Source organism: Lathyrus oleraceus, chromosome 3 (assembly GCF_024323335.1).
Source record: "Lathyrus oleraceus cultivar Zhongwan6 chromosome 3, CAAS_Psat_ZW6_1.0, whole genome shotgun sequence".
Taxonomy (NCBI): Eukaryota; Viridiplantae; Streptophyta; class Magnoliopsida; order Fabales; family Fabaceae; genus Lathyrus; species Lathyrus oleraceus.
Window position 1 is genome coordinate 294,767,473 of NC_066581.1, and position 23,514 is coordinate 294,790,986.

The 23,514-nt window shown below is 36.8% G+C and overlaps 2 protein-coding genes and 1 pseudogene across 4 annotated transcripts; 1 reads left to right on the forward strand and 2 right to left on the reverse strand.

Annotated features, from left to right (window-relative positions):
* The first annotated feature begins 377 nt into the window (after positions 1–377).
* LOC127127174 (uncharacterized) lies at positions 378–3,568 on the forward strand. 3 transcript variants are annotated; one of them, XR_007805250.1, is made up of 4 exons: positions 378–1,053; positions 1,575–2,444; positions 2,959–3,048; positions 3,144–3,568. XR_007805250.1 is itself a non-coding variant. In XM_051056306.1 (3 exons), exons 1-2 carry the CDS (start codon positions 480–482, stop codon positions 2,441–2,443), a joined length of 1,443 nt encoding a protein of 480 aa, XP_050912263.1. In that variant the 5' UTR covers positions 378–479; the 3' UTR covers position 2,444; positions 3,144–3,568. The 3 variants fall into 3 exon arrangements, 2 of the variants coding, with proteins under 2 accessions (XP_050912263.1, XP_050912262.1); XM_051056306.1 differs by lacking the exon at positions 2,959–3,048; XM_051056305.1 differs by lacking the exons at positions 2,959–3,048; positions 3,144–3,568 and having other exon boundaries at positions 1,575–2,814.
* Positions 3,569–3,756: 188 nt separating this feature from the next.
* On the reverse strand, positions 3,757–14,944 carry LOC127127173 (phospholipase D gamma 1). The gene is made up of 10 exons (XM_051056304.1): positions 12,725–14,944; positions 12,441–12,557; positions 11,771–11,965; positions 11,087–11,332; positions 10,883–10,951; positions 10,625–10,772; positions 10,317–10,465; positions 10,044–10,223; positions 4,574–4,771; positions 3,757–4,300 (listed from the first exon to the last, which is right to left on the reverse strand). The coding sequence occupies exons 1-10, from the start codon at positions 14,567–14,569 to the stop codon at positions 4,007–4,009; spliced, it is 3,441 nt and encodes a 1,146-aa protein (XP_050912261.1). The 5' UTR covers positions 14,570–14,944; the 3' UTR covers positions 3,757–4,006.
* Positions 14,945–16,136: 1,192 nt separating this feature from the next.
* LOC127130932 (uncharacterized) lies at positions 16,137–23,286 on the reverse strand (annotated as a pseudogene).
* Between the last annotated feature and the right edge of the window lie 228 nt (positions 23,287–23,514).

The following is a 23,514-nucleotide window of genomic DNA, read 5'->3' on the forward strand; positions in this document are numbered from 1 at the left end:
ATTTTTTTTTAACTGTAAAAATTAATTATTACTATTATTATTAAGATTTTAAATTAATTTTATTCAAAAAACACAAACAAGTTAAATTTATTTCTTTAGCTAAAGCTATGAAACGAAATCCATAAGCAAAGTAAATAACATATAAATAAAGAAAAAAACAAAAAAACAACAAAAATAATGTATGTTTAGATTAGGTTTTGAACCCACACCCTTCGTAATGCTTAAGCTGAAAATGTACCTTGTACCAACTCAGCTATCTTAAGTTTCTACTATTTGATCTTATTAATTCATATTTATTTATTTTTATCGTACCTTATTAAAATAAAACATAAGAGAACACCACCAAATCAAAACACGTCGCATGTTGTACCATATTTTTGTTCCTAATTTCATATATATATTTTTTTTGTTATGCGTTTTCCCTTTTTCAACAAAACCCCATTTTACATTTAAAAATTCCACCTTTTTTCAATATTGCAATGGGTGATGATGATGCCCTCAAGTTACTCTTTGATGTTTCCAACTCCAACACCTTAGAAAACTCCTTAGATATTCTCATTCAAACTGCTAAATCTGAATCTGGACGTTCCCACCTCGCTTCCAAAAGAATTCTCCCTGTAGTTCTCAGTATACTTCACTCACAAACCCCTTTTTTGGATCACCATATTCTATCTTTGTGTTTCAAGCTTCTCAGAAACCTGTGTGCTGGTGAACTTGTGAATCAGAATTTGTTTCTTGAGTTTGACGGGGTTGTTATTGTTGTTTCGAGGATTTTGAGGTTAGAGGGTGTTTCTGATCATATGTTGGTTCGATGGGGTTTGCAGGTTTTGGCCAATGTTTGTTTGGCTGGGAAAAAGCATCAGAGGGCTGTTTGGGAAGAGTTGTTTCCTCTTGGTTTTGTGTCTCTTGCAAGACTTGGAATTAAGGATGTTTCTGATCCATTGTGTATGGTGATTTATACATGTTGTGATGGAAATCCAGAATGGTTTGGAGAGCTTTGTAGCGATAGTGGTTGGCCTGTAGTGGTGGAATCAGTGAAAACTGCTTCTTCTGGTTAGTTTGTAGTTTATGTTTTGCTTGTGTACTCTTGTATGTTTGTTTCATCTATGCTGTTGTTTAGGATCAGTCTTATGTTGTAACTTTGATTTTGTTTATGTATGTGTTTATTTGCTTTCCTTATAAATGAATCACGGACAATAGACACGCCACTGATTCATTGACATATGTGATAATTTGAGAAATGATGAAAAAATTCAAAGTCATGTCTTGGTGTTGGTTCCTCTCTAATTGTCCTTGTCCGGCCCATTGGTGGAAGCTCGGGATAGTTAGTGTTAGTGAATTCGGAGGATTTCAGGTTCTCTGAATGCCTGGTTTTGAGTCGGATGGGTTTTGGCTAATTCCTTTGTTAGTATTGGTGTTGCTGTTGCAAACTGCTTATATATTGCTATGCTGTCATGACTTACGAGTTGTTTCCATAATTTTCTAGGCTGCCATGATTCATGTCACGAGTTCGTATTTATGTCTTGTGGTTTTTAAGTTGTAACACTGACTTCTACTTCTTCTATTGAAACCAGCTAGTTTTGGCGAGGATTGGATAAAGTTGATTCTCTCAAGAATTTGTCTTGAAGAATCTCAATTGCCTGTATTGTTTTCTAAATTACGGTTTAAGGATATTCACGAGGGTGAAGATACCGAGTCAATAGATGATCAGTTTTCATCTGAACAAGTGTTTCTTCTGCAAATTCTATCAGAAATTTTGAATGAGCGAATCGAAGATTTTACTATTTCGAAGGATGTTGCGTTGTTTGTTTATGGAGTATTCAAGAAATCTAAGGGGGTTCTTGAGCATGCAGTGAGAGGCAAGTCCGGTCTTCCGACTGGCATTACTGCAGTGGATGTTCTTGGCTACTCGCTTACTATATTGAGGGACATCTGTGCTCATGATAGTGCAAGAGGTAATGCAGAGGATGCAAACGATGTTGTCGATGTGTTATTGTCAAATGGTCTCATGGAGTTGCTTTTGATTGTGCTTGGGGACCTTGAACCTCCAGCAATAATCAGAAAAGGAATCAAACAATCTGAGAATCAAGATGGTGCTAGCTCTTCCTCGAAACCATGCCCTTACAAAGGATTTAGGAGAGACATAGTTGCACTTATCGGAAATTGTGTGTATAGAAGGAAGCATGCACAAGATGAACTGCGGAATAGGAATGGAGTTCTATTGCTATTGCAGCAATGTGTTACCGATGAAGATAATCCTTTTCTGAGAGAATGGGGAATATGGTCTGTCAGGAATATGTTGGAGGGCAATGAGGAGAATCAAAAGGTAGTTTCTGAATTGCAGCTGCAAGGATCTGCTGATATACCCGAAATTTCTGCACTTGGTCTTCGAGTCGAGGTTGATCAAAATACTCGGCGTGCAAAGCTTGTAAATGTCTCTTGAAGTAATACTCTAACTTTTTTTTGTTTTTTATTTTTAAAATTCAAAATAACTTTCATTAAATTAAGGATAATCTTTCTTAAAATCATTTTGGTTAAAAGGAAAGTACCCATATTTAAACAAGAGAAAAAGTAGTGTAATTACTGCATCCTTTGTTCTATTAAGGATGTTTTTATTGTCTTTAAAATTTGGGCTTTAAAGGTGATGATGTAAAGAACAAAGTGTAGAAGCTATTGCAAACTGAGTAGCAGTAGCCCAATTTGTAGATGCTAACTCTCTCATCCGGTTTTCCGACTCTTGTTTAAATTATTTGAATTGTTCTGTCTTTTCAAATACTAAACTACATAAATATTCAACATTTACAGTACTTTGAACCATTTTGTAGAATGCAGCTTTTTCATTTTTTGTTAGAGTTCCTCAGGTGAACTGTATTCAAGAACCTTTCCAGCATCTAACAACAGAATCGGATTGCTGTTGATAATTGTATTCATTCTATGTGCAATGATGAGCTTGTGCAGGAATGAAATTCTTGTCTGATAGTTTTCTGTATAAGAGCATCTGTTCTAACATCGACAGCAAGGGTGTGCTCTTTCCAGAGCTTCCCTTAGGTCAGCGTCATTGTTGAAAGTATCTGCCAAACTTGCCCCATAAACATATTCACCAAATCAAAAGCATTGATATCACTGTGTCTTATGTCTTTCAGATGGGATTCGTCTGAAAGAATACCATTGGAGCACGTATAATTTTATCTAGCATTGCAATCTTTTCACAGCACATTTCAACAACTCTTCGGACATTCCTTACTCCTAAATCATGCCTTCACTAAGAAGAAGAATTTTATCCATCTGAGGGAGAAAATGAAGCTGGTTGGTGACAAGAACCCTGTTTTTTTCTTGCAGCCCTTACTTAATACTACAGTTCCTGAAAACTTGAGTAATATGAGCATCAAGAGCACTTAACGGATCATCAAATAACATATGCATCTAAATTTGAGTATACAGCTTTAGCTAAAGAAACTCTTTGATCTTATTTTTTTTACTCAAGAAACTCTTTGATTTTGTTCACCACTAATATCGACTCCTCTTTCTTCAATCTCTGTAAAATCGTGTCTAGGTAAATGGTTGATAATATGACCTTGTCTGGCTGGGAATTAAATAGGATTTTTATGCATGGACATTTTAATTATTCCAAAAGTCAATTAGGATTTAAAATTTTAGATTTCATGATAGTATTTTATGTTCCTGTCTATTCGTGCGACAATTTATCATGCGACTTCGGAGAGAAGAGGCAAAATAATTAAAATGACACAATCTCCAAAATCTTGTAACAGAACATAACCTTACCAAGTTTTTGGTAGCACCAAGAACTACAAGACAAATATCATTCCACATTAAGTGTACATCTAGGTTGTTTGAGTTAATCCCAAGAAAGGAGAAAGAATAACCTGTAAAGGTGTAGGGCTATACACTGTATGTGTTTTCTGTAACTATCAAGCTTTTCAAAATTGTTTATTCTGTTTGTAATTACATGCATTTCATCCTCTATTTTGTAATTTACATCAATTTATCAAATGGTAAGATTCTCCTTCATGGCAAGAAACGATCCAACAATTTTCCCTCCTACATCAGGAAACTCTTCATAACCGGGAAGTGATCTGACTTTCCCCTTTCGATCAACATCTACAGGGTATTTTAGAAGATGCCCTCTCATCTCTGATACTTCACTTGTTGCAAATTGTTTCCAGTTCATTTCACCAATTGCTCTAACTTTTCGTACGCATTCAAGGCTCTCCGGTTGCAAGAAACAGTCATCAAGTGCTCCAGTATGTTCTGCCCAAAGTGACATCCTGTATCCATGGATCTACATAGTATAGTTCCCAAATCATTAACAAAAAAATTAATGAAAACTGTAAGGCCAAATCATTAACATAAATGGTAGTGACATATCCCCTAACTTGTTGACATTGAAATTTAATAGAAAATTCAAACAGATGTTTGCACATGACTAATAAATATCTAATTATGTTTTGCAACTTCATATTTTCTGCTTGAGTGCCACGAGGGAAACATGAAACTGGTTGTTTAGTAAAGAAGGCAAATATTAGTAGCCAGTGATGTAAAAAAGTATTCTTACTTGTCCAAGTGGATAGGAATATTTTCTCGCCCAGGTATGATGAGGTTGGTATGCTCCCATTGCAATCTCGCTGTCCCTTGTTCCTTCCATAGAGCGTTGGTTAATGTTCGCAGATCCCACAATCACATATTCATCATCAACTATCATGCCTTTTGAATGAACATAAATCATGAATCGTCGGCTATTTCGACTATTTGCCTGGAAAGAAAGCATCACCATACAAAACAATTACTACTTGATGTGAATAGGAATTAGTTTATTCATAGATTAAGGGTTTGTTCCTAGAATAAGGGAAACAAATCAGTGTGAATAGGAATTAGTTTATTCGTAGGGTTTCTTCCTAGAATAAGGGAAACAAATCAGAAATTGATTTGTTCTCATTAAATGTAATTAATTAGTGTAATTACTTGTATAACCCTGTAATCTCTATATATACCAGAAATAATAATGAGAGAGGCATCAAACCTATTTTACTGACATGGTATCAGCCTCGCGATCAAACCTGTGATTTTCTGGTTCTGATCGAGTTTTGTTGTTCATCGTTTATTGGTCTCTGATCGATCAACGTGGAATTTGTTTCGCGGAGATTTCATTGTGATTCTAGGGTTAGGGCTTCGGTTTGTTTTGCGATTCTTTTTCCAAATCGTGATTCTCGGTCGTGTTTGGTTTTTTTTCGGTTGCAATTTTGATTTTTTTTTGTTCTTGGATGTTCTTGGTTTGAGATTCTTGATCGTGATTATCTTTTGATTCTGCCGTTTCTTCAAAATCGCATTTGCTTTGTTTGTGGATTGTTGATTGTTCGGTTCATGGATTATCTTGGTTATCTTCTTGTTGCACTGTTCGTGGAGTATTTGGTTTGTTTACTGTTGCTGGATTATTATTATAATCATAATAATTATTATAATAAGAATTATTATTATAATAATTTATCAATTAGTGAGGTTGAATCTTGTTGCATACTAACTTAGATGGCTTCCGAAAAAGAAAGAGATAATTTTTGTGTCCGTTTTACCGGCAAAAATTATTCGGCATGGGAATTTCAATTTAAGATGTATGTTAGAGGAAAGGGATTATGGAGTCACTTAAATGATGTTTCTAAGGCACCGACGGAGAAAACTGCTTTAGATGTGTGGGAAACTAAAGATGCTCAAATCATCACTTGGATTCTCAACAGTATTGATCCTCATATCATCAATAATTTGCGCTCTTTTTCAACTGCTCAAGAAATGTGGAATTATTTGAAGCGCATTTATAACCCGGACAATTCGGCAAAACGGTTTCAGTTAGAGCTAGACATAGCCAACTATAAACAAGGTGACTTGTCTATTCAAGAATACTATTCTGGTTTTCTAAATCTCTGGACAGAACACTCCGCTATTATACACGCTAAGGTTCCCAAGACCTCCCTCGCGACTGTTCAAGAAGTTTACAACACTAGTGGGCGAGATCAATTTCTCATGAAACTTCGTTCAGAATTTGAGGTTGTCAGAGGTGCTTTGCTAAATAGGAATCCTGTTCCTTCTTTGGATACTTGTGTTGGTGAACTTCTCAGGGAAGAACAACGTCTGATTACTCAAGGAGCTATGTCTCATGATGCTGTCAGTTCCGAACCCGTGGCAATTGCATATGCTGCTCAGAGCAGAGGAAAGGGTCGTGATATGCGACAAGTCCAATGTTTTTCTTGCAAACAATTTGGACATATTGCTCGCAGTTGCAGTAAGAAGTTTTGCAACTATTGCAAACAACAGGGTCATATCATCTCTGGCTGTCCCACGCGTCCTCCCCGACCAGCACAACGTCCAGCCCAAGCATTCCATGCGACTACCAACTCTACAGTTGGTCCTCTCAGTACTGGTGCATCTAATGGCGGTGTTATACAACCTAAAATGATTCAACAAATGGTACATTCTGCTCTTTCAGCCTTGGGAATTCAGGGTAAGTCTTCTAATGTTTCTCAACCGTGGTTTCTTGATTCTGGCGCATCCAATCACATGACGGGCTCCTCTGAATACTTGCACAATTTACATTCTTATAATGGCAATCAGCAAATTCAAATTGTTGATGGTAATAAACTCACTATCACTGATGTTGGTGACATAAACTCTAACTTTCGTGACGTGCTTGTATCACCCGGACTTGCTTCCAACTTATTGTCAGTTGGTCAATTGGTGGATAACAATTATAATGTTAATTTTTCTCGTGTTGGTTGTCTTGTGCAAGAGCAGGTGTCGGGGAAGGTGATCGCGAAGGGGCCTAAAGTGGGAAGATTGTTTCCGCTCCAGTTTAACTCTAGTCATTTATCTTTTGCTAGTAATAGTGTTTTGAACTCTTATGAGGATTGGCATAGAAAATTGGGTCATCCAAATTCTGTTGTTTTGTCTCATTTATTTAAAACTGGTTTGTTGGGAATTAAACATGTTTGTACTGCTTCTATTTCATGTTCTGTTTGCAAATTGACTAAAAGTAAAACACTTCCTTTTCCATCAGGTGCTCATCGTGCCTCCACTTGTTTTGAGATGATTCATAGTGATGTGTGGGGAATGTCTCCTGCAGCATCTCATGCTCTCTATAAATATTGTCACATTTATTGATGACTACAGTCGTTTTACTTGGATATATTTTCTTCGATCTAAGTCTGAAGTGTTTTCTATGTTTCAGAAGTTTTTGACATATGTTGAAACTCAATTTCAAGCAAGTGTGAAAATTTTTCGATCTGACTCTGGAGGTGAGTATATGTCTCATGAGTTTCAGGAGTACCTTCAACAAAAAGGGATCTTATCTCAACGATCTTGTCCCAATACCCCCCAACAAAACGGGATGGCAGAGCGAAAGAATCGTCATTTGCTTGATGTAACGCGCACTTTACTTCTTCAAGCTTCTGTGCCATCCCGATTTTGGGTAGAGGCTCTTTCCACAGCTGTATTCTTGATCAATCGTCTTCCTTCTACGGTTATTGATTTTGATTCTCCTTTCTTTCGTCTTTTTAAAACTCAGCCTGATTATAGTTATTTACATACTTTTGGATGTGTGTGTTTTGTTCACTTACCTCAGTTTGAACGAAATAAGCTTGGAGCACAGTCTATTCAATGTGCATTTATGGGGTATAGCAACTCTCATAAGGGTTTTGTGTGTTATGATGTGTTTAATCACCGCTTTCGAGTTTCTAGGAATGTTACATTTTTTGATAATCAATTTATGTTTCATTCTCTTTCTCCTGTCACAAATGAAATTGCTATTCTTCCTAATTTTTCTGTTATGCCTCGATCTATAGAACGTTACAAACCAGGAATCACATATGTCAGACAATGCAGAAAACAGGTTCCCACTGCCCCTCCCGACACAGATCCGCCACCTGATCCTGAACCGGTCAAACAACGACGTTCTAGTCGAATATCTAAAGCACCAGATAGATATTCACCAGACAGGTATGATTTCTCACATACTTCTCTGACCGCCTCACTGTCTAGCATATCTATTCCTACTTGTTATGCACAGGTTGTTAAAGACGTGCGCTGGATAAATGCAATGAATGAGGAACTTCAGGCTCTTCAAGAGAATTTTACATGGGATATTGTCTCTTGTCCCCCTGATATCAAACCCATAGGTTGCAAATGGGTGTATTCTGTGAAACTGAATTCTGATGGATCTCTCAATCGTTTCAAGGCTCGATTGGTTGCCTTAGGAAATAAGCAGGAATATGGAATTGATTATGATGAGACATTTGCACCGGTTGCCAAAATGACATATGTTCGTACAATACTCTCCATAGCTGCTTCCAACGGGTGGTCTCTTCATCAAATGGATGTGAAAAATGCTTTTCTTCATGGTGACCTGACGGAAGATATTTATATGACTCCTCCTCAAGGTTTATTCTTGTCATCTAAGGGTGTGTGCAAGCTCAAACACTCCTTATATGGTTTGAAACAAGCGCCTAGAGCATGGTATGAAAAATTCCGCTCAACTCTACTTGGGTTCTCCTTTACTCATAGTCAATATGATTCTTCTCTATTTATTCATAGAACTTCTACTGGAATTGTCCTACTTCTTCTGTATGTTGATGATATGATTATTACTGGTTCTGATCATGCTTCGATTCAAAGCCTTAAACAACAGTTACAAGCATCGTTTCATATGAAAGATCTTGGTAATTTGCATTACTTTCTTGGTCTTGAGGTTCATTCTACATCCAAGGGCATATTCCTCCATCAACACAAGTATGCCACAGATTTAATTTCTATGGCTGGTCTACAATCGGCTAATCCAGTGGATATTCCTCTTGAGGTTAATGTTAAATATCATCGTGATGATGGTGATCTCTTGCCTGATCCCTTATTGTATCGTCAACTCGTGGGTAGCCTTAATTACCTGACTATTACTCGCCCTGACATATCTAGCCCTGACATATCTTTTGCTGTTCAACAAGTAAGTCAATTCATGCACTCTCCTCGTCATCTTCACTTGGCAGCAGTTCGTCGCATAATTCGCTACCTGAAGGGAAGCTCTCATCGTGGTTTATTCTTTCCCACTGGAATTGCTCCTAAACTGAGTGCTTATAGTGATGCCGATTGGGCAGGATGTCCTGATACTCGGCGATCTGTCACTGGTTGGTGCATGTTTCTTGGCTCTTCATTGATATCATGGAAAAGTAAGAAACAAGCGAGAGTCTCTAAATCTTCTACTGAATCTGAGTATCGTGCCATGTCTGCTGCCTGTTCTGAAATAATTTGGCTTCGTGGTCTTTTGGCTGAACTTGGATTTCCTCAAACAGAGCCAACTTCATTTTATGCGGACAATACAAGTGTCATCCAAATCGTTGCGAATCCTGTTTTTCATTAACGCACCAAACATATCGAAGTTGATTGTCATTCGATCCGTGACGCATATGATGACAGACTAATATCACTTCCTCATGTCAGTACTCAGTTGCAGGTTGCAGATATTCTTACCAAGGTCGTTCCGCGTCCACGTCATCAGTTTCTTGTTAGCAAATTGATGCTCATTGACCACCATCATCAATTTGAGGGGGGATGTGAATAGGAATTAGTTTATTCATAGATTAAGAGTTTGTTCCTAGAATAAGGGAAACAAATCAATGTGAATAGGAATTAGTTTATTCATAGGGTTTGTTCCTAGAATAAGGGAAACAAATCAGAAATTGATTTGTTCTCATTAAATGTAATTAATTAGTGTAATTACTTGTATAACCCTGTAATCTCTATATATACCAGAAATAATAATGAGAGAGTCATCAAACCTATTTTCCTGACACTTCACTCACTAGTGATGATTGTATGTCTTGAAAAACAAAAGACAGTTTACCAATCCGCCCCCCTAAAATGTGGGGTATTTACGGAAGCACGCGTCTGTATTTATCCATATATAGGCATATATGGGGCGGATTGAGAAACTGTCAAAACAAAATCATGATTTCATAGTGTAAAGAATATTTGCTAAGGTGTTAGTCACATACTTGTGGACTATTTGCTGGGGGAGGATTTCCTGATACATTGATCTTTTCGTACATATTTATGGCCTCTCGATTACCAAGACAGAAAAAGTTCAAATAGTCTTGTGGAGAGAATGCTGCTTCAAGCCCAGCCTCAACTAAAGCCTTGTAAATTGTTTCATACATCATTTGCATTGTTTTATTCTGCAAAAAAATTTAAAATAATTCCAGGTTAAGATATGCATAATCCTTGCTACGTTTTTGACATTCATATTCGGATTTCAACTTGACCCATACCTGCCAGAATAGAATCCTTTGCGTGGCAGCACCTGTTGGAACACCTTCTGGCCACATTGGAATAACTATATAAACTGCAAACCTCTCATTTGCTCTAATCTTTTCCGCAATCTTTAGAGCAATTTCCATCGGAATTAAATTATTAGCACCTGCCAAAAAAAATTAAGCATAAATTAACGATACTGGATTCTTGCGTTGGATTATTTATCCATATCAAAACTCAATTTTTTACAAAATGTTAGTATAGCACCAGATGCGATTAGTGAAAATATAAGCAGCTTTTGTATGCAAAAAGAGGAATACCATACCAAGGTCTTTATGTTGACTCCAATTGTAAGAAGACCCTATGAAATATTGATTCTCAATATAAATGTAATGCTGTGCAGCTCGAATAGCCTTCACGTATGCTGTATGTATGCTCATGTCAATCAGCGCATTCTTCCCACATACAAGGTTCTGTAAATATGAAATAATAATTTACCTTCCATATACACAAGTTGATTGATGCTTGATGAATTGAAATTAAACATGAAAAATAAAAACTGAAACAAAAAGCTTTTGTTTACCTTGCCAGTTGCCTCTCTTGGGTCTTTTGGAAATCCCTTAACTGAATTTGAATCAATTGAACGAAATATCTGTATTCCATAGTAAATAGACTCAATAATTTCATTTTCAAGAAAAAAAGATGAAATAGTTACTTCTAGAAAATAAAGTAAAAAACAATTACTTCTAGAAATCAAAACATCTATATTTATGAAATAGGTAATTACCTGAACATGCCATGATTCAGGATCATCGTCACCACTAGGAGTGTCGTTAATGCCAATAACATCTGGAATTCTTTCCAGTCTAAGCAAAGCGTCATCATATGAAATTTTCAACTTCTTTATCCCTTGCGGTTTTGAAGCTTTTAACCAGCGCTCCTCAAAGTTAGTTAAGACATCATAAGCTGCCGGACCATCAATTTTAGAATGCAAATCATGCCATGGCTCCCTTGGACAACCACCCGTGTTACCCTGTCATGAAATAAGTCGTATCAACAGAAATAATTGGACTTCTTGTCTTAACAATTATATTTATAAACTTCTGCTTATTGGTTCCCAGATACAGATATAACCATGATGAATTGCATTTGGTTGTACAATAGTTTTTTTTTTAATAATAAGGTTAAAATATCAACAGCAGTGCTACTTTTTTATAGTTCAAAGTGTTCGACTAACTCACAAAACAGCGTATGCTCACAAAAATCTTTGATCTTCCCCACATAAGAATGCAATAAGTATAGTATTAATTATGCTTTGACTTCCTCAAGAGCTACTAAAACTTAGATTCATTCATTTTGTTTCTATTTTTTCACAAGCTCTTCCATTAATCTCATGTTTATCAGATGATTGATGGATAACCGTAATTAGTCTTTATCACGCTACAAAGTGGAGTCTGAAATCATAGATTACCGTGTAAGTTGGGTTGTGATAGTCATCCTTATGTATTGTTTCTAATGTCTTAAAGAGAGGATGGTGATGAGTATCATATCGGCCATCACATAAATCAAGTCCGCCAACAAATGCTACAATTTTTCTTCTGTTATTCCCAGCATCACCATCCACAATTACAGTTTTTTGATGATGCGTATATATAGTTCCAACTTCCTGACAAGAAGACATACAAATTCAATGTAAAACTCTGAAACAAAACTGTAGTAGTATGTAATAGCATATCATTATTTTCACAGTAATGATACTAAAAATACTAGATGAACATTTTAATTGCTAACTAAAAATAACAATTTACAGGTCTAAATCCCAATAATGCAAGGTTTTACTTTTAAAGAATGACAGAATAACAATAAAAACCAATGTTTCAGCAAAATTTGTTGACAAATGAGCATAAATAATAATATATATATAATTCAATCAATGTAGTCAATTGCGGATTGTTAAAATTCCGCTATGCAAAAGATCTATAACACCACTATAGGTGCTATTTGAAAACATTTTGTACTAAATAGCGTATCACGGAACAATAATGGTATGTCCAAATTCCGCTACGCTATAGTAGTATAGCACCAATATAGCTGGTACTTGACAACACTGATCAATCAGTAAAGTGGCTATGAAATCTAACCTTTTGCTTGACCCAGCTATGGCGTTTTCCAGCACTGCGAGGACAAAGCAGCACACTCACTGATGAGTGCTTGAAAAATCGTCTAGTTTCCTCATCATGAGTTGCCATGACACCATCCTTAATGTATAGCCAAAGAGTATCACATAATTAGAACTAAAAGGGAAAAGCATACATAGTATACTTATGTTAATAAAAAGCTAAAAGAAGCACTCAATCATATAGATCTTACACAAAATAAAGTAAACCATAGTGGTCGTACTAGGAACAAGTATTGTATTACTTACTGTTTTATAACCCAAAATACTTCTTGATGTAGGATCATCCCAAATAAGGAGAAGCACTCTTACTCCTTCCTGTGACTTTGTCCTCAGAAGATCACCCAATGTATAATTTGATGCATAACCTGCCTCTCTTACCAACCTAACTTTATGCCACACCGACCATCCTGTAATATAAACCAAGCGGCGAGCTTGACTTATGGCATCAAATATGTCATGCCAACACTTTCCATGCACATAAAACATGCCACTATCAAGCAACACATTAGGGAGGCTACCATCTGGAACATGAGCATCTTGATATAGAGTAACATTTCCACCTTTCCTCAAAGGAAAATAAGTAGCAGGAACACCTATATATTCAGGCCCTGCTCCAACTCCTTGATGATAAAAGCTCAGTTGCTCCATTGGGATGTACTGAATGGATAGGCTCAGTACAGCACCTTGCTTACAAGGCTTCCCATTATTATTCAGAATAGGGTAAGTTCCTTCAACTTGTTCCCCTGAGTATATTTGTTCCACTGGAATCGCCACAATACCAATGAGTTGGGAACCCACAACATCACTATCTTTAACAACAAAGTGCACTTCAGCAGCATTATGCGCGACAGGAACATAGAAATGTTGAGTCCAAACAGGATTTTCACTGTTGCTAATGACAAAAGTCCTTCCAATCACAGCATTTGAAACTGAAATTGAAACATAAGGATCACTTGTAATCTTCTTACTCATCGTTCCTTCAATTTTATTGCTCACACTACCAGGTAATCTACCAAACATATCCCCCAATGTTTTGTGGAACATGTCCATATTTGGAAGATTTTTGGCTTCATGAACCCATATATCTAAATTTCCATGAAGAAGCAAAACTTTCAAGGACCCTTTATTCTGCACTGGAACAACCTGCAAGCTCTGACTATGCATTGAGTCATTAAACGAGCCAGAAAAATCCGAAAGTCTACCCGAGTTCACCCGGTTCGGGTATGAGGATCCCCAACCCGAAAAGGAGTTATTAGAATGTCCATAAAAATCCTCCTTCTTCTGTGGAATCTTCGGTACCGAAACTGAATGCATAAAAGGTTGCGCAGCAGGAGCAGGAGGCGATGCAGGAGCAGTCGGTTGGTTATCAGACAACTTAACATTGTTCACTAGATCTTCCAAACGTGGATAACTAGAAGCTTTCGGATTATCACCACCACTACCCTGCGAAACTCCACTACCACCACCACCACCAAGTGCTGTTGAGCTTGATGTGTCATGCCAATAAGGACCAGAGAAGCTATTATGACGCGAATGTACATCAGGACGTTCTTCATGAGGAGCATTGTGTGGATAATAATAATGATGAGAGGATGATCCATGTTGTAATAAGCTAGCATGATGCGAATGGGAAGGTTGAGGAGGATTATGAGTCCCTGGAGAAACATTGTAGGGATAAGAAGGATAAGAGGGTGGAGCTGAGGGTGAGGGTCCTAATTGATGATGAGGAGGATGATGAGGAGGAGGGTATGGATACTCATATGGGGTAGTAGAATTGAATGATGGTGATGATGATAATGATGGTGGTCTAGGATATGAATAATTTAAGGAATGTGAAGAAACATAAGGATATGGATAAGGAGGAGCATGAGCATGAGCATGAGCATGTGCATATGGATCAGGAACTGGACCTTGAGGTGGATATGGTGGATTAGCATGTGCAAATGGATCAGGAACTGAACCTTGAGGTGGATATGGTGGATGATGATTAGGGTTATGGTTAGGGTTAGGGTTAGGGTTCGGATTAGGGGGATACATATAAGGGTTTGGATACCGATATGGGGAAGATGAACCATAGTTACTATTATCCATCAAACACTATTCTCAATGATGATAAAATGCAGTAATAAAAAACTGAAATTTCGATACTCAATACAAAAGGGTGATGGAATAGATCATCAAATTGGAAGAATCAAGCAAGAATCATGTAATTGACGGAAAATAAATCATACAAAGGTGGAAAAATTGAAGTGGTTGAAGGAGGAGGATAATTGTGTTTGACTATGATTAGATCGAAATGGTAGAAAAAATGGGAAATTGAAATGAAGAAAATTGAGGTAAAAGATGAGAAATTTACCTAAGAAATTGAGATGAAGAAGAAAATTTGAGAGGATGTGTGGAAAGAGGAAGAAGCGTACGCTGTCTGGAGTTGACGTTGTGTACAATATCCAACATGGAATACTTCGAACGACAAACACGTTATATTTATTATTTTACTTATTTTAATATTGGTGATAACTCGTTAGCCATCTAAATAAGGTAAAGTTAATTAAATTCTCCCAAATATTTCTATCTAATTCTATTACTAGTGTTAAAGCATTTCAATTTATTATAATATAAGTAAGCTAAATTATCTAATTACAAATACACCTTCTAAAATATAACATTGATTCTTTTTCCAAATTTTGTAAGGTGTTTTTTAGAGTTTAAATGGAGTTGATCTATCGAATTTTTTATTAAAAAAAATGGAGTGATTTTAAACTGAGTGGCCGGTTACATCAGTATATTTGTGACACTATCATTGTTGTGTGTATGTTTAGTTATTAAAAAAAATTCACTTTGCGTATCACTTCAATTTCTGTTAACGAACATTAAAAGAAGAGACTTTAAAAGAATGAACGGAAAATATTATAAGGATCATTTTTTTAAAAAAAAATTAGAAACTAAAATTGAAAATTGAATTATTTAAGGGGACCATAAATATATTTAATATTTTTTTATTATTAATTTAAAAATTACAAAAAATTGATAAACTTTTCTAGATAAAATTAAAAATTATATTTGTTTCGTTCAGGAACAAAAAGGAACTGAGAAGCAGTGGAGACGGTGGACCAAAGCCTTTGATGCGGTGGAGTGGGGGGACATGCAAGGTTAACAATTCAATGTTCAAGTCAGTATGTGAGAAAGAAGAGTGAAGTGAAATTGAATTTTAAACTTGTTATCTCAATTTGGTGTTTTCTCTATTTATAGATAGAGGGAAATAACAAACGTTCTATTTGTTATGAGTGAATTGCGGAGAGTTGTTGGATGTACTTGCAATTGAGATCCTTTATAATTATCAGGATGATAATTCTCGTGTGCTGAGAGGTTCTGAAGATAGTGTAGTCTCTTTCCGGTGGTCGGTTGGGGTCGATATGACTAACCCAAAACAATTGTCCCCCAAGTCCTTACTCGTGCGTAGTAAAGTGAGGGTTTGTTATGTCAGGTTCAGATGTCGATCACTATGTTGGTCATCTTTGGCAGGGCAAAAAAGAAACATTTTAGTTTCTTGGAAATTCGTGTATTGAATGCACCATACTTCAAATGTCTTTTTAAAAGTGTCACCATTGATCTATAGGGGTTTACACAACCACCTCAAGCACTGGTGGAGCCAGAAAAATTATAAAGTCTGAGAAAAATTTAAAGATCGCAAATTCACATTGTATATAATATATAAATAGTCATCAATCAAAATAAAAGAGACTCGTCATTTTGTCAACAAATGTATAGTTTAAAATAAAAGAGATGAAACATAACCTTACAATAGCGTGTTAAATAAAACCATGAGGAAAATCTCATTTCCGAGACTTCTTTGCGGTGAATGTTCGAATAATATCATATCATCAAGTGACTTGAATATCTCCCGCTCAGTGTAACATACCATCAAGTCATTGAACCACACATCGTTGATCTTATTGCGCAATTTAGACTTGTTAGTTTTCATTGCTGAAAAAGCTTTTTCAACGGATGTTGTCGACACTGGCAATATCAAAGCTAACTCAATAAGTTTGTAAACCAATGGAAATACCAAATGTTTCTCAGTTTGAACCATCTTCATAGTCAAACTTTGAACATCTTCACAAGTGAAAAATGAAGCATTTCTTTTCACTTGAAGAACATAAGAAGTTGATCCCTTATTGTTCCATGGTCATCATTATAAAAGTATGCATGATAAATATCAGCAAGACGAGTATACTTATCAACATCTGGAGAAAGCTCTCCATTTTTTCTATCAAACCCACTGCTTGAGATGGTCCGCGTCCATCTTCACCAACCATACTAAGCACAATTAACACAGAGGACCACATTTGATCCAAACGAAGAAATGTAGTATGATGTGAACCCCATATAGTATCCCCGAGTCTAGTGAGATTAGATGATTGGTGCAAGCCCATTCCTCTAGATTTCTCACCACTCTCAAGTTTATTTAAAATATCTTGGTGTTGTGCCTCCGTCAAAGCATCCCTCCTCTTATAAGATGCATTTGTTGTGGTCACAATTAAGGAGATATACTCAAAGAAATCATGAATAGATGAGAAACTAGTAGCAATAGACACAATAACCAATTGCAAACGCTGAGCATATCAATGAACATAGAAATTATAAGGGTTTTCATCTAGAATCTTTCTTTGCAAACCATTAAATTCACCTCTCATATTTAAAGCTCCATCATATCCTTGCCCTCGTATCCTTGAAATAGATAACGTGTACTTATCAAGTATACCATAAAGAGAATTCTTTAATTACTCAGATGTCGTAGCTTTGACATGATGTAGAGTAATAAATTGTTCCATAACATTCTCGTTGTCGTTCACAAACCTAAAAATTACCTCCATTTAGAGAATAATAGGTAATGAAAAATGGAAATTGGAAAATACAACTATTAACCTCAACATCGCCGCCATGTGCTCTTTGACGGATATATCACGTGACTCAACAATAAGCATAGAGAATTGTCTATCACCAAGCTCTTCCATAATCACCTTGGTAACTTCATGTGCATAACACGTTGCAAGCTCCTTTTGAATGTCATCGGAAGTCATTGTGCAATTTTTCCCACCACGGTCAAAAGCATCTTTCACTTGTTCATTCTTAGATTTTACTCAATCTATTATCTCTCTAAAATTGCCCTTATTTAGAGAAACTGAGGATTCATCTTGGATACTGTAACACCTCAAAATTTGCCCTCCTCTCTTGGGACTAGCTTAGCATATTGCATCTCATTTTGTAGGACATTAGGCATTACATCTTTGCATATCATGTGGAAACAATGAGCCAGTCATCCTCCTAAGTTTTGCTCAGAAGATAAAGAGGTTAAAAGATTCAAGCTTGAGGGTCTCATGAATTGATCACTAATCATCTGAGGTTTGTGCTTCAATTAGGGTTTTGGTTCCTCAAGGAGGTTGAGCATTATTTTGGTTGAAATGGTACATCACCATCATCATGGTCTTATCATCACCAAGAGGTTCATTGTGCCTGATCAAGTGCCTTGGGATTAGGGTTTTGACCTCTGGTCAACCCTAATCAGTTGAATTATGCCAATCAGGGTTCTGCAAGGAGATGGGGTCTTTGTTGAGATGGAGATCATCATGTGGTTTTGTTGAGCTTGTATAAGCTAGGGTTTCATGTTGGAGCCATTTCATCAAGTGATTGAGGCTCAAAATCATCTGTGCATGACCAAGTCATCTATCAACTGCAAAAGTCAACTGTCAGGTCAATTGTTGGATTTGGAGGTGGGAAGTGATTGGAAATACTTCATTCATGTTCAAACAAGTCTCATTTGACATTTCAAACATCAACAATGAAGAATTTAAAGTCAGGACAAAACTTTCCAAAAATAGAAAGTGACTTGTAATTCAAAATTGCCAAAAATGAAAAGGTTTTCAACTCAAGATTACATCATCAAGAAAGCTTCAAATGAAATTTTGTTGAACATGAAAGTTGTAGATCTTTCTCTCCCATTTCCAAAAAGTCCAAGATCATCAATTTCTCATGTGTGGTTGAAGAGATATGGATCAATCTTGACCAAGTGAACATGGAACTTCAAACATGCATAACTTTCAAACCATAAGGCCAAATTGAGTGGTTCTTTTTGCAATGTTCATATTTTGACCTATACTTTCCAAAACATACATCACATGCCATGCATTCTCATCACATAATCATTTGCATTTTCACTTGATTTTTGGAGGGAAATTTTCAAGTTTAAAAATGATGCATTATTTGATCATTCTAACACTTCCATTGGCTCCAAAATGACCTTTTGAGTGAAATTCAAATGCATTTCGTGCACTGTTCATTCATAATTGCCATGCATGAGGTAAAATGCTAATTTTGCACTTACACTCTTTTTTGCTAATCCACATTACCAAATGCTTAAACCTGATTAGAAACATGATTAGGAGGGAGTATATAAGACAAAGCATAATTGTTTTCTTGATTAACAACTCATAATTTCAGATCTAGATCTAGAATTCTCAAAATTCTCTCTCACTTTCTCTCCAAATTTTTCTCAATTTCTTCACATAACATCACATTTTATTGCTTGATTCGTCACTCTGAAGCATCATTGAACAAGTTTGGAGGTAGAATTCAAGAGAATCGTGGCAAGGTTGAAGCATACATCAAGATTGAGCAACAATGGTGAATCAAGGTTCTGGCCAAATCGTGCACAATTAATCCTCAATTTCTCTTCCAATCCACTTCACAAGCATCATAGAAGGACTGTTCGAGCATTGCAAGGCTTAAATCCATCGAATTCCACTGCTGCTCTTCAAGAGGTCACAGATTCGATCTCTTTATTTCTTGAAATTGTTGTGATGTTATTGTAGATCTCTTCATGCCTGTTATGCTGAGCTTTGAATCATTGAAATCCATGCATGTTTGACTGAGTTATGGTAGTTTAAAGTTTCATGTGCAAGTGTTCATGGCTTCGATTCTCTTTGTATGTGATGATTTAAGCTTAGCCAATAGTTGATTCTTGACCTAGGATGCTTGTGCTACATGATGATGTGATTAATTTTAAGAACTGGAACATTTGTTCTTGAGTGATGTTGAATGCTTCACTGTGTGTTCATGGCGTGCGTAAGGAAGAAGATGATTCAGAATTGGCCACGGTTTTTTTGATTCCTTTTACCACCCGAAACCGTTCTCTTTTGTGTTTGCTAGGGCTTTGATCCCATTGGTCATGAGAAGCGCCCATGCGCGCGTGCTGATTGGCCAGGCATAATTTAAATGAAATGGGGCGTTTTGCCCCTGGCGCCAAAGTCCTCATTTCAAAATTAAATAAAAATTTCAATTAATTCAATTTACTTGTTTTCATTTCATTTCTTTTTATTTCATTTTCATTTACAATCTTTAAAAATTCATATCAAATGGAAAATTGCTCCAAAAAATATGAGGATTTTTGCATCATGTCCCATTTTCTATCTAGAATTTTATGAACATTTTTCCATAAATTGTGCATGGCTGAAAAATCATTTGTGCTAGGGTTTATGTACATATGTCCATTTTGAACATTGCCTTGCCATACCCTTTGTGAAATGCTGGTTGTTTATCCAATGCTCATGAAATTTTGCATGTTGTAACTAGACATCTTGCTGGACATTTTGGTGTTGAGTTTGCATTTTTATCAATTGCCATTACTGATTTGTGATTTTTCTAAGTTAGGTGTGACAATTTGTGTCACACCTTGTGATGTTCAACTTGATTGATGAATTTTCCATGCCAAATGATCTCCAATTGCCATGATTTTTTGTATGATGCATGATATGGATGTTTTGGTTGCTCATGATTTTTGGTGGAATTTTTGGATTGATTTCTGATTTGGTTGAGATTTTTCTTTCTGGATGGTCATATGTGAGCTTTTGAATTGCATTGATTTTCGTTTGATCATGAAATGCTTGTTCTTTACCCAATCGATGTGAAATTTTGCACACTAATTCTAGACATGTTGAATGTTGTTTTGGCTTTGGTTTGAGGTTTTTACCAATTACCATTTCTGTTTTATGCTTGTGCTAAGTTGGTGTGCCAAGTTGTGTCACATATGTGCTTGATTGTGTTTACCTTGACTTATGCAATGTGATTGCCATGCTTAATGTTGTCCAATACCTCTAATTTTTTGTGTGATGATCATGTTGTGTGTTCTGTTTACTCATGAATTTTGTTGAGATTACTTGAACCATTTTTGAATTAATGTGTATTTGTTCATTCTGATGTCACAATGTGGTTACAACTTGCATACCTTGCCATGTTTGGTTCATGAAATGAATTTGGTGAATGATATTGATATGGGATCTTTTGGATTGTGTTCTTAATTGATTGAGGTTGATTCATGTCAAATTTCATGTTCTGTTTTGGATTATTTCTCCATCTTTGACCCTAGGCCTTGACCTAGTGGTTTGTGACTCACAGTTGAGTTTTGATTTCAGGTTAAGAAGCACATTGCTATGATGGGATTGATTCACTCTCTTGAGTTGATTAAGTGGTTGATATTGACTAACTTTGAGTTGCTTTGTAGGTTGATGCCAAGTTATTTATGTTGTGCCCATTAGCTTGTGCCTTGCTCACTATTGCATTGCTTGCTTGTCTGTCTGATTGTGATTGACTGTCTGATTGCTTGTTTGACTTGTATACTGATTGGGTAGATTTTTTTCAGGTACATAAGTTGCTTTGAGTTCTTTTGAACTTGCTTTTGCTTAGCTTGGTTGCTTAACCACTGAGGTATAACTCTCTGACTTCATGTAGTCTAGAAGACCTGTCCTGATACTTGGGCAGGCACCTGTCTGAAGCCCTCCTTAAGAGGCAATGCTTGTGTATGTTTATTTTTGTGCCAAGCAGGGAAAGTCCTTTGATAAGGCAATTGGCAGATAAAAGAGATGTGCAATCCATCTCCTGCTATTCAGTGTGTCATCCACTTTGCTCACACCTTGTGTTGATGCATTGTGGATATTAACCCAAGATCCATGTTGTGTCAGTCATATGTGGAGAAGAGTTCCTACTTTCTGAACTCCCACACTTTCTATTTGAGTCAAGCTCTCCCAGGCCAGGGATAAGAGCTGTGAGGTCTCACCCTCACTTCCCATTTCATCTGCTTCACCCTAACTCTCAATGTTAGGGTTAAGAGCTAACATCACCCTGTTACAGTGGCTTGTTTGTCGAGGTTGACATGACCCCTTGACTAAAGCTTAACCCTGTGTGAGCCCACTTTGTTTGTATATAGTGTGTGCTAACTGTGTGTATGCTTGCTCTTGTGTTTGCCTATGTTGTTTAAGATAGCTTGCTCCCTGTGCAAGTTAGATAGAAACCTTAACCTATGACCATGGTGAATTTACATGATAACTATTAGGCTCGAGTCAGGCTCCCTTCTAGTTTGTCATTTCCCACTCTCTGGTTAGGTTAGGAGTTCTTTCCCTGTTAAGGGGAACTACGTCGCCCTGATCCTCATACCAGATGAGGTACGTAGGCAGGAGATCGTGCGAGGTCTCTCCGGGCACCCTTTTCCTTTTTGGTGTGTGTTTGCTTGACAGCTAGCAGGCTCGAGTACCAGACTCCCTGTTAGCTTGCTTGTTCAACTTTTTTGTTGCTTTTTGATGACTCAGCGTCCGGTTAACCCCTTTTGTGTGTGTTTGGAGTCCGATATAAGTCCAGTGATTGGCAGTTGGTTTCCTGTGTGTTTTGTTGGTTCGGAGTCTGATGTAAGTCCAGCGATTGGCATTTGGTTTCCGTGTTTGCCTGTTTGTGTGGAGTCTGACGTAAGTCCAGCGATTGGCAGTCGATTTCCTGTGTTGGTTTTGTTTCGGCGTGCGTGAGCCGAACTATGATAGCTCTGATTCTCATTCTAGATGAGATACGTAGGCATAGGATGCGATATCCTAGCGAGCCCTTTCCCCTCTTCTTCCATCTGTGTTCTATTCTAGTGTGTGCGTGCATTCTTTTGAGCAGTGTTTAGCAACCTTTCTTCTATCCTTTTGAGCGTGGATCCCGTCGAGTACGACAGATGCGTAGGGGTGCTAATACCTTCCCTTCGCATAACCGACTCCCGATCCCATCTCTCTGGTCGCGAGACCATGTCTTTTCCATGTTTACTTCGAGCGTTTCCTTTCCCTCTTTTGGGATAAATAACGCACGGTGGCGGCTCTGTTTGTTTTGCTTTTTCCCGCCGGTTGTTTTTCGCGGATGCGACAGATACAAAAAGCCATGCCTTGTGCAATGAGATATCTTAAACAATCTATAGAACAAGTCAAATGAATCTTATACAATTCTTTTGATTCCTTGGTTGCTTTAACAAACTTACTTGCCACACTTTATCTTTGATTATTATAATCATCTTAGTGCTTGACACATGAGTTGTGAAAACTATTATGACTACCAAATTGATCTTTGAATCCTTGAGATACATGCTTCCAATCCTTATATCCGCTTTTAGTGAAGACTTCGAAACCTAAGTGCTCGGCCCTCCTAGGTTTCTTAAAGAGAAAGCAATAAAAACAATAAGTTGCATCGTTGATCTCACTGTATTCTAACCATGTATAATTCTTATACCATGATTTACTAAATTCTCTTTTAACACTTCCAAATAGAGTACGAGGAAAGCTTGGAAAATCTGGTTGCATTGTACCCATCAATATATATACCCTCCTCACTTGAGCACACTCATTAATTTGTTTCCTACGACCTGGATCACGCATAATCTCATTTGGGTTTAACTCATTAAACATATTAGGTAGTGGTTCTAGTTCTGATTTTGATTCAACTAAAAATCTCCTCATTTTGAAATTCAAAATGAAGCAATGAATTAGGAATGGAAACAGTTTTCAAATTTATCATAAAAACAATCAACATTCTAAGGTAGGATTAGTTCAATTGTTGTGATCACCACAAAACAACATCTTTGTTTCAAAATCAAATTGAGAAACAACATCAGAAAATAAAGACTACCAATAAAACCAAAACACATAAAATAAAGAAAACTCCTAAATTAAAACTTGCAACGAACA

Bases quoted from the DNA above. Each gene is read 5' to 3' on its own strand.
- LOC127127174 (XM_051056306.1), top strand. From the start codon at position 480: ATGGGTGATGATGATGCCCTCAAGTTACTCTTTGATGTTTCCAACTCC. The intron at 1,054-1,574 runs GTTAGTTTGTAG...TATTGAAACCAG, and splicing joins AGTGAAAACTGCTTCTTCTG to CTAGTTTTGGCGAGGATTGG.
- LOC127127173 (XM_051056304.1), bottom strand. From the start codon at position 14,569: ATGGATAATAGTAACTATGGTTCATCTTCCCCATATCGGTATCCAAAC. The intron at 10,952-11,086 runs GTAATTACCTAT...TATGGAATACAG, and splicing joins CTGAATCATGGCATGTTCAG to ATATTTCGTTCAATTGATTC. The intron at 10,773-10,882 runs GTAAACAAAAGC...TCATATTTACAG, and splicing joins CAAGAGAGGCAACTGGCAAG to AACCTTGTATGTGGGAAGAA.